This window comes from Pogona vitticeps, chromosome W (genome assembly GCF_051106095.1).
Source record: "Pogona vitticeps strain Pit_001003342236 chromosome W, PviZW2.1, whole genome shotgun sequence".
In the NCBI taxonomy this organism is placed as follows: Eukaryota; Metazoa; Chordata; class Lepidosauria; order Squamata; family Agamidae; genus Pogona; species Pogona vitticeps.
In genome coordinates, this window is record NC_135798.1 from 3,340,412 (window position 1) to 3,351,965 (window position 11,554).

Here is an 11,554-nt window from a genome sequence, read left to right on the forward strand (position 1 = left end):
CAGGCAAGGTGTGTCCATGCTATTTTCACAATACGGGAAATTTTCAAATGTTGCCAGTAAAGCCTTCAGGAGACATATGCCTTCTTTTTTCTCTATCAGGTACCAAAGACGTTGGCCAGAATTATACAGAGCCACTTCTTCTGGGCCTGAAAAGAGACAAGTGTGAAGCCAGGAAGAAAAGCTTAGAAAAACCCATCAGCTAAAGGAGAAATGGCTTAAACACCTGAAGTGTGAAGACAGCTTCAGACCAGTGCCACTAGTTTAGTTTAAAGAACTCACCCTGGGGAGAAATCATACAAAAACATGGAATGTGAAAAGAGTTTCAGCAGGAGAAGAAATCTGCGTTCACATCAAAGAACTCACACTGGGGAGAAACCATGTAAATGCATGGAATGTGGAAAGAGCTTCAGTCAGAGCAATAGCCTCAGTTCACATCAAAGAACTCACACTGGGGAGACACCATATAAATGCATTGAATGTGGAAAGAGCTTTAGTCTCAGTTGTGTCCTTAGGTTACATCAAAGGACGCACACTGAGGAGAAAACACATAAATGCATGGAATGTGGAAAGAGCTTTAGTCGCAGTGGTGAGCTGACGACACATCAAAGGACTCACACTGGGGAGAAACCATATAAATGCATGGAATGTGGAAAGAGCTTTAGTCAGAGTGGTCATTTTAGGTTACATCAAAGGACCCACACTGGGGAGAAACCACATAAATGCATGGAATGTGGAAAGAGCTTTAGAAGCAGTGATGCCCTTACGTCACATCGAAGGACCCACACTGGGGAGAAACCACATAAATGTATGGAATGTGGAAAGAGCTTTAGTCGCAGTGATGCCCTTACAGCACATCGAAGGACCCACACTGGGGAGAAACCACATAAATGTATGGAATGTGGAAAGAGCTTTAGTCAGAGTGGTCGGCTCAGTTTACATCAAAGGACCCACACTGGGGAGAAACCACATAAATGCATGGAATGTGGAAAGAGTTTTAGTGACACTGGTGGCCTTAGGATACATGAAAGAACACATACTGGGGAAAAACCACATAAATGCATGGAATGTGGAAAGAGCTTTAGTTGCAGTAGCAACCTTAGGATACATCAAATGTCTCACACTGAGGAGAAACCACATAAATGCATGGAATGTGGAAAGAGCTTTAGTGGCAGGGGTCAGCTTAGGTTACATCAAAGGACCCACACTGGGGAGAAACCACATAAATGCATGGAATGTGGAAAGAGCTTTAATCAGAGTGGTCATCTTAGAGTGCATCAAAGGACCCACACTGGAGAGAAACCATATAAATGTATGGAATGTGGAAAGAGCTTTAGTCAGAGTGGTCATCTTAGGTTACATCAAAGGTCTCATACTGGGGAGAAACCACATAAATGCATGGATTGAGCTTTAGTCGCAGTGATGCCCTTAGGTTATATCAAAGAACCCACACTGGAGAGAAACCACATAAATGCATAAAATGTGGAGAGAGCTTTGTCATGGTTACCATTTGGGTTAAAGAACAGTGGTTCTTTATTTCAGAGGAAGATAGTCAAACTTTTGCATGGTCTTACACACATTTGCTAGTGTGTATCTTGATGATATTACAATTTTCAATTTTGATGTTGAATTTCACATGTCACATTGAAACTGTCTTGTCTAGAATCCAGCAAGCAGGATTGACAGTCAAAGTGACTAAGTGTCAGTGGATGCAGGGAAAAGTCATGTACTTGGGTCATTTAATTGGACATGGAGAAATTCAGCCTTTGCAAGCCATAAATGATTGGCCTATTCCTACAACTAAAAAGCAAGTTCAATCCTTTTTGGGCCTAGTTGGCTATTAAAGAAAATTCATTCCTGATTTCAGTCATTTGGCAATGCCTTTGATGGAGCTAACGAAGAAAAGACAGCCTGTCATGGTAAAATGGACACCTGAGTGTCAAGGTGCTTTTGAAGCCTTAAACGCAGAGATTAGTGCTGCACCTATACTAAAATCACCTGACTTTGACAAACCATTCATTCTACAAACAGATTCTTCACATTTGGGTCTTGGAGCTGTACTGTTACAGAAAGGGGAAGATGGGATTCCTAATCCAATTTCATATTTCTCCAGAAAACGCTTAGAAAGAGAAATTACTCAGTTCTAGAAAAAGAGGCCTTATCTATTATCTGGTCTCTTAATCTTCTTAGGCCTTATCTGTGGGTATGTAAATTCACTCTGCAGACAAATCATAGAGCTTTGGTTTGGTTGCAGAAGATGAAATCTCACAATCAGAATTGCTGAGATGACATTTGGCATTACAAGATTTTGATTTTGAAGTTCAGCACATTGCTGGAAAGTTTAATGTTCTGGCAGATGGTCTTTCCAGAATGTATTGTGAACAGCCTCGTGGCGCAGTGGTTAAAACGCTGTACTGCAGCTAAAACTGTGCTCACGACCTGGGGTTCAAATCCCAGGTAGCCGGCTCAAGGTTGACTCAGCCTTCCATCCTTCCGAGGTCGGTAAAATGAGTACCCAGCTTGCTGGGGGGGCAATGTGTAGCCTTTATAATTAAAATTGTAAACCGCCCAGAGAGTGCTTGTAGCGCTATGGGGCGGTTTATAAGTCCAATAAATAAATAAATAAATAAAATGAGATCAAGATATGACAGACTGTTGAAACACTGTTAATGTTTCACTGTTTCACTACTGATATGTTCCTGAGCACATGTAGAGTGCGTACTGTATTGAGTATTACTAACATGACTGTTTTTCTATTGTTTAGAAAGTAGAAGTGCTTAACCTAAAGAATGTATTTACATGCTGCTGTCAGAATGTTTTTCTACCTCAGTGCTTTGCTAGATTAAATGCAATTTTGAATGTGTTAAAGTTAATCATTAGTATTTGCACTATGAAATCAGCTAATTACCGCTTATTATTGTAACTAGTAGCCAAAAATGGAAACTAGATTTCCTGTTTCATATTTTTGGAATTCCCAGAGGTGGCATGTCATGGTTTAGGTTATTAAGACTAAAATATAATTTACTAATGGGATTTGTAGTAGTGGAATTTTGTAGAAGGAATCCATATTGGTCTGTGTTAGCATAAGTGGATGCTTTGAGAAGCTGTTTCTCCTAGAGCTAACTGGAATTTTCCATGAAGCTGCCTTGGCCAGAGACAATAAGGAGCCAAGACACATCATCAGGACAAAGGACAACAACACCTGCACATCCCGTGGGAAATGAAGGTGAAGTGTGAAGAGACAGCCCTTTATGCGGATTAGTTAACATCACAGAACAGTGGAGAAGAAGGGTGGTCCCAGCATGAAAGAAAAATGGAGAATGGAGACCGAGAGAGCTTGGATTTTTAGAATGATTTTTAGTATTGATTTTAGGATGGAGTTTTGAGTTCCAAATGCTAGTTTTTACTGTTATGCTAGGATGTAGTTCAGAGAAAGCATATAGAAAAGGGGGCTATGCCTAGCCTACCTTCTAAGCTATTTTTAGAGGGTTTTTTATTTTATTTTTGTAGCTGGAATTTGCTAAGATTCTAACTGTATTATTCATGGAAATGTACTGGAATGCTATGCTTTTGCAACAAACTGAATATCTCTGAATTCTTTGTTTTTCTAATAAAACAATAATACTTAAAATCCTAAGTTTGGTCTCTTGGACAGCAAATCTGCAAGTATTAAGTGATAGCCCACAGAGATGCTACTTGAGTCCATTACTACCGTGAGTTTTGTTTGTCTTGACAGACTTTAAAACTCATTATTTCTAGCTTTGGTTCTCTCTTCTGCTCACTGCCATCCACACTTGTTGAAAAACAGCCCTGACCTTTGACTTGGGTTTGGGAGAGAAGCGGAGGACTATCCGACTGTTAGCTTCTGGGATTTCCCCTTGTGGGATGTCGCTCTGTGAACGGTAGTGGTGCTGGGGGACTCCTGCTCTACCCTTTGACCTCTTGGTCACACCGTTACAAGACTGGCTCAGCACTGCTAGGAGCGAGAAGGACCTTGGAATCAACTTAGGTCACAAGCCAGCAGTGTGATTTGGCTGCAGAAAAGGCCAATGCTGTGAGCTTTGCCCATCTCCAAGGAGAAATAGACAAGCCGGGAATAGAGAGATTCCACTGTCCAGCGCCCTCCAATTTAGATGATGTGAGCCCAATATCAGCCAGGCAGCCACACTGACCCCCTTTTCCTCAAGTCTATCCCCTATTGAGGATCACAAAGAACCACACCATAAACCACTCAAGGAAAATACTGGGCTCAATAAGTACGTGGCCAAGAAATAGGTAGCGGTATAATCAAGTTTTTCTGTTCAAGAGACCAAACTTAAGATCTTAACCATTATTGTCTTTATTAGAAAAATAAAGTTCTAGAAAGAATTCAGTTTATTGCAAAAGCACAGCATTAAAGAACATTTCCAAATAAGTCATTGGAATACTTGACAAACTCCAGCTAGAAAAATAAAAGAAAAATAAAATTCACACTAGTCTATATGAAAGGCTAGGCCTTCCTTCTATTTTAATTAAAAAAAACTACATTCTTACGTATCCAGGAATCTCATAGTCCATCAGGAATTGTAAGGTCCATTATAGTCCATGATGATGAATCGCCATCTTAATTCATAGAAGGAAAATAGGCCCTGCTTCTCTCTCTTCTTTCTCCTTCTTTCTCTGTCTTCCCAAACTCCATTTTACAGCCCATGGCTCTTAACCCCCCTTGTCCTTCTTCTAGCTAAGAACCAATCAGGACGAAAGGAAAAATGTTACTTCCCGCCTCCGGTTCCCATGAACTGCCAGGTGCCTGTTTACACATCTCTCAGGAATGTTTTGACTGCAAAAACTCTTCTCTTCAGCCTCCTAGCAACGAGATAAGGGCTGAGAGCTAGTGGACAAAAACAGCATCTTGAACTTCTAGCACAGACGCTTGCATTGATTCAAAATGGATTCCTTGAATACAGTTACATGACTACATAATCCATCTACTAGACCCACTATAGCACATCAAAATCACATATTATCACAAATGCTATTTAGGCTGCATTAAGAGAGGAGAGTCTCCAAATCCCATGAGGTGCTAGTTCCATTCTTGGTAAACCTAATCCTTCTAGTTTCTGATATTAATACCAGTACTTTTTATTAATTCTTGCTTTTTCATCACCATTTCAAAATTTGTTAATTATATTTTGCCAGTCTTTCAAATCTTCCTTTACTGGTTTCAACCTAAAGAAAAAAAAATTAGGCACTAAGCCTTTGTTACACATTTCATAGTGCATTAAACTAGGCTTTGCTTAATAACCTCTCTTACAAATTATCCTCCATATTTCTGTCAATTCTTTTTTCTATTTCCGTCAGTAGTTTATGTTTATGTTGTAAAATGTCAAGAAACTTTTGATACGTGGAGACAAACAGTGTCCTTGGTGGAAGCGTAGATGTTGCACCTCTAGAGGGAATGAGAGAGACCTGACAGAAACTCCGTGCTTTGTCTTTCTCTCTGGATGCAAAAACTTGTGACAGGCAAACATAATTATAAAAATACTTTGTATTTAAACGTTTAACTTAAATAGCTTAACTTCACTATAAAAGCATGTACAGAGCATATAATGACTTTTTTGCTCACGATCCCACTCTCAGCCTGACCGCCCTTAAGCAAAGGGGCAGCAACGAATGCTCCTACCTGAGCTTCTTTTATACCAACTTCAGCCCCTACAATCCCAGGCACCTTCCCGTGGCTACGGCAGCCTCAAACTTTCCCAGTGAATCAGCTTCAGGGGTTTGGCTGACCTACATGCAATTTTCCTATGTATGTTGAAGACTTTAATTTACTGTATTTCTCAGTGATCTGATTTATATTAATATATTGACATAAAATTCCTGTATGTAACCTCCACCTCCTAGCTTCTTTATAATCACATGTGTCAGCAAACACGGGTCCAAAAACACGTGTAAGCCTGGACAGAGAGCAATCAGGAGTTTGCACATGCTAAAATGGGCTGAGTGAGTTCAAACTCAGCTAGCCAAGATACATCACTCCTTCTCACAGATCTGCCCACATAAGAACACCCTGGTACTCTCAGATATTATTTTGAAAAGGTCAAGTGGGCTTTGTAGTCCTTAGACTTAACTTGCACCACTGACAGGACTCTAAGTAAGCTAGGCCGAGGCAGCACTCTCAGATGACCCTATGGCAAGTGTACTGTTCAGGAAACCAAATGGGTTTTATAATCTTTATTTTATTAAAGAATAAGCATGTTACTAAGTATCAAAGCCAAATTAAACCAAAGCGAATAAACTAGCATTGTGCTGGTTAGTTACAAAGATGTAGTGAGGCAAAGAAAACATGAAAAATAGAAAAGTGTTCAAAAACCTTACAAAAACACAAAAAGCCATTAAAAAGAATAAAAACAGTTCCAGTCCAGGAAATCATCAGTAAAAACAAAATAATCCAAGTAGGTTATAAAAAGGCTATAGTCCTCAGTGATCCTGTAGATCAAGAATCCTGTACTAAAAGAAAAATTCAGTAAAAGTCCCATTATCCTTAGAAAAGTCAAATCCAGTAAATGTACCATAGTCCTTACAAAATTACAAGAGCATAGTCCATATGGAGTATTCCAAGAAAAGAAGTCCATAAAGAATATTCCATAGAACAGTCCATAGAAAATAGTCCATGCATAGTCCTTAGGGAAAAATCCCATAAGTCCAAGGATAATCCAGCATAGTAAAGGTTAGTCCCATGTGTCACGAATGACTGAAGGATCGGTCTTGAAAGACAATGTCCATAGGCAAAAAGTTCCGTTTCCAAGAGTAACTGGCAAGGGCTTATCGCACCTTCCCACGATGTCATCCAATCAGAGTTCGTTACTAGGCAAACAGTCCTGTTGCACCCCATGACTTCTTTCCCATACGCACCAGATGTTATTTGGGTTACGGTGGTTTATCAAAGAGTCACAACAATTCCCATCTATCTAATCACACCGAGTCCTTTCTCAGGCTTTCAGAATAACATTCTCTCTGCTCGCCTAGAAAACAACCTGTCAGCATAGCAAAGTTACTGTATACAAAGAAAGAAGATGGAACCTCTCTGGCTCATTTCTTAATTACAAAACCCATATGCCTTAAAAGATATTTACTCAAAATCCCATCTCATCACAAGCCCCCGGAAGATTAACAAAATTCTCAAACAATTTAAGTTTTAATTTTGATAACTGAATAAGATGAGATGCCATAATTAAGCAGTAACAAAATAGAGAAAGATATTAACTTGAACCTAAGGTAATACATTTCAAATATGATTCTAAAATAGCAAAACAATTGTTACATGAGAACTATTATAATTATAGCATTTACCATACATGAGAGAAAATTGCATTAGACACTTCTACTAGTCTGAAAAACAGAAGAACAAACATGTTCGTATAATTAATCAAATACATCACTCTGCATATGCTCAGATAATACTCTAGTCATCCAACAGTAAAATAGTGAAACCAGGGTTAACATCATAATAACGTGACAAACCAATATACTGATATGAAGTAATAATGGATAAAACACTCTATGTATGCTCAGGAACATTGTCATACAGAATATCAAGAAAATTAAACATCAGAGCTTTAACAATTCTAGCCAGTTTCTCCCCTTGCATCTGCACTGAACATTCTAGATAAACAGTGGGCAATTAAAGCCTCCTTTCCAGGTAGATGTTCAACATCAAAATTATATTTTTGCAATCTGAAATACCACTGCATTAATCTTGGGCTTCGATGTCTCTGCTTCTCTAAGAATGTCAAAGCATTTTTGTCTGCTTGAATTGGATCAGGGCTGTAAATTACAAGGTTGTCTACATAGCCAATCACATAATATAAATCACCAAACAATTCCTCAACCATTTTCTGAAAAGTAACATAGGTATTTTTCATTCCAGGTGATAGTTTTCTGAGTTGGTAAATCCCCTGAGGGCAAGTAAATGACGTATAAGGGCGATGTTCCTCTTTAATTAAAATCTGATAAAGACCTCCTTTTATTCCAACCACAGAAATGTATTCAGTGTTTGCAACAATTTCTACCAACGTCTCAACATTGATTGTAGGAATTGTCTCAGTCTCCGTGAACTTATTTAACTGGCTAAAATCTAATTCCACTTTGAGACCATCCTGTTTGCCTTGACACACTGAAATAGTATTGAATACAGCTATTCTACATGGTTCAATCACTCCTTGTGAAATAAGACTTTCAACAGTTCCAGACACTAAATTGCCCTTAGTCCCTTCTAGGTCCATAAGAACAGAAACAGCAGTCAAACCATCCTTGACTGTAATAAAATGTTTCACCACATGAGTTTCTCCCGGTGAAGTCGAGAAGACGTTTTGGTGATTAGCTAACACAGACTCCAATATCTGTCCTGGGCTAAATTGATCAAAGCCTTCCACGCCAGTATCTACCTCCATATCACTTCCTCCACCTTGCTCATTATTCTCTTGGTCTATCTCTGCAACCACAGGTACAATATTGGGAACGCCTTGGTCCAGAAATGCCACACCCCTGAATACCTGTATTGCTGAATTAGCTGTGCTATCAGGTTTGGTCACAAGAGGCCGCTGTTGCATCAAAGTTCCCTCGGGAGTACTCTGCATAGCCTCAGAAACAGTATCAGCATTCTCACCACTTCCTTGGAAAATAGGCTGTTGAAAATAAGTATGGTCCCAAACCTCTGCTTTTCTTTCTAAAGATCTTTCTGAGAAGATTAACTGTGGTACTGGGCCAAAGTTTCCAGATATGATTTCAGTCTCTGGAGAAACATCAATACTTTGTAATCCCAAAAAGTTAGCGCTTCACCCTTCATTGGTTGTGTTAGAAACAGTCCCACAACCCGACAGGTTTAAATGCAATTTCTTATCTTTAAGCAAGCTTACAGAATTAGCCCCACATTCACTTGTACTATTGAAACAATGTGAAAGTCCATGCTGCAAAACTGCTCCACCATCAACTTCTATGGCACTTGGCAATGACTCTGAGAAAACCTTCACTCCTCCAGCCTATTTAGGGCTCTTTATTCTGTGAGAGCACACTATGACGTCTCTGCATAATGGCATATACGTATCTAGCAGTTGACAGGGTAAGTTCCTTAATATTGCCACTTAAAAGATGCTGCATTTTCCTCAAATCATCCCATCCAGAATGAGAGGAGAAAAAAGCACTCAGATGAGACAGGCGAATATCCTAGTACAGAGTGCAATAAAATAGCATATGCTGCAGGGATTCAACCTCTCCATGACCACACGGGCAGACTCTCAGTTCTATTGGTCAGCCCTTATACCTGCCCTGCGCTAAGCTCGATGGTACTATATTGCATCTGGCAAGGGTAAATGCCCATTGATCTTGTGGCTGTTCTAAGTGATAAAGATAGCTTGGTCTACAGCCATAGGTGAGGGGCAAAGTGAAGTGGAGAACAAACTCTTTGGGCAGCCCTATGCAAAGTTTGCCCTTCTATATCCAAAACCCTTTTTTAATTGTTTGAAGCACCCTGGATGGGGGGTCTTGAGCCCAGTAAATCTGGTGACAGCCCCAGGGTCTTGATTTTCTTAATAAATAGAGCCAGACCTTTTGGAAACAGACTGTCGGCAAGTAGCACTTGGCATAAGGTGTCCTTGGGTGAGAAGAAACAGATTTTGATCCAATATTTCAGGAATCTGAGCCAGGCCTGGGTCTTGATCCTGTGTTGACCACCATCAAGGCATAGAGCAGCATAAGGCACACAGTGGGGGAGGCCAAAGATTTTATATAGAAATGTAGATTGGACTCTTTCCACAGAGCTGTGTAATGCAGACATCTAAATGGGGACACCATATAGAAGCTGTGATGCTGATTTCACATTAAAAATCTGCAGTGCGGCAGGGATGTAAAAGTGGCCCCACGTATGATGGAAACGTAAGATAGCCTGTGCTGAGAGGTTTGAAGACTTAATCGCTGCCCGTTGGTGAGTTGTCCAGCAGTGTCGGTAATGAAAAAAGACACCCAAGTACTTAAACTCTCTACCTGCTGGATATAATTGCCACTGAAGGACCACGAGAAGGATTTCCAAGCTTTGCCAAAAGCTATAATTTTAGATTTCTCAAAGTTTATCTGGAGATTATTGTGCATCAAATAGTCATAGCAACCGGTAACCAGCCGCTTTAGGCCAACCCTTGTGCGGGAGAGGAGAACCATGTCGTCCGCATATAATAGAATTGGAATCTGTAAATGGCCTAATTTGGGGCTATGACCATTGATATTAAGTAGGAGTGCGGTGAGGTCATTAATAAATAAATTGAACAGAGCTGGAGCCAGAACACAGCCTTGCTTCACTCCTCTGTTGGCGAAAATCTGATTGGAAAGTGCCCCCTGCGTCGACTTTTTTATGCGACATGTGGAGCCCTCATGGAGTTTTTGGATTAAGAAAAGGAGCCTCCTGTCAATACCCAGCCTGGTGAGCTTTAGCCATAGGATATCTCTATCGATGGAATCAAAGGCCCCTTTTAGATCTAGGAAGGCTGCATAAAAGCAAGTATTATGCTGTGAAGTGTATTTAGAAATCAGATGGGATAAAATCAAGCAATGGTCTAATGTAGAGTTCCCTGCCTTAAAACCCGCTTGTTCAGGTCCCAGAATATCTTGATTTAATAGCCAGTCTTGTAGTTTGTGGAGTAAATGACTGGTGTACATCTTCCCAATGATAGCGAGAAGGCTTATTGGTCTATAATTTGCAGGGGATTTCTTATCGCCCTTCTTATAAATGGGAATAACTATGGCCTGTGTCCATGCTCTAGGCATGATACCAGATCAATTAATGGTGGTAAATAAAGCAGCAAGCACAGGCGCCCACCAATCGGGGTAAGCCTTAAGCAGTTCCGGAGGAAGGGCATCTGGACCCAGAGCCTTTCCAGTTCTAAGGTGTCCTATAAGTTTTGTTATTTCACTAGTTGTAACTGGGGCCCAGTCCGGAAGATCGCTGGGTGGGAGCGAGTCGGTTGGCATTGTGGCCAAGAAGTGCTGTTCCCACGTCTCAGCTGGTATATAGGGGAGGTCCTGTGAGTTCTTATTAAAAATGAAAGAACCTGAAACCACTCCCAACATTTTTGTTACCTGAGTTGATAGCCTGAGCTAAATGAAACCAACAGTCCATTATAGAGCGATGATGGAGCTTCTTAATGGCTATTCTGAGGTGGTTTTTCAACTCGAAATACTGAGAGGGGAGCTTGAAGGCCTTTGAGGATCTATAGTTATTATAGATCCTCCTCATATCCTGCTTCAAGGCAAGACAATCCTTGTCTAACCTAGGACATGTGGCGGGGGCCTGTCTTTTCTGAGGTTGTTGAGGAAGCTGGCCAAGGCTAACTAATATGGTGTCTATTAGGTTCTCAAAACCTTTGATGTGATCTTCGGGCTTTGATGAAGATCACCAGTTGAGGAAGCCTTGCGATGTCATCTCTAGATTAATTACTTTTTCAAAGAGATGTTTTGCTCTATGGTTCCATTTGATTCTGGGCAGGATCAATGTGCACTCCTCAAGGGCCAAGTTGGTCATAACAGTAGA

The 11,554-nt window shown here is 40.4% G+C and overlaps 1 protein-coding gene and 1 long non-coding RNA gene across 2 annotated transcripts in view; one reads left to right on the top strand and one right to left on the bottom strand.

Annotated features, from left to right (window-relative positions):
• LOC144585018 (uncharacterized) overlaps positions 1-1,419 on the top strand; it is a 25,762-nt gene extending 24,343 nt beyond the window's left edge. Inside the window, exon 2 of the mRNA XM_078382463.1 lies at positions 100-1,419. Coding sequence (XP_078238589.1) covers positions 304-1,404 — 1,101 coding nt within the window. The 5' untranslated portion in view covers positions 100-303 and the 3' untranslated portion in view covers positions 1,405-1,419. The remainder of the gene's footprint in view (positions 1-99) is intronic.
• LOC144585020 (uncharacterized) overlaps positions 1-5,273 on the bottom strand; it is a 7,718-nt gene extending 2,445 nt beyond the window's left edge. Inside the window, exon 1 of the long non-coding RNA XR_013539525.1 lies at positions 4,531-5,273. This is a non-coding gene — a long non-coding RNA (uncharacterized LOC144585020). The remainder of the gene's footprint in view (positions 1-4,530) is intronic.
• Between the last annotated feature and the right edge of the window lie 6,281 nt (positions 5,274-11,554).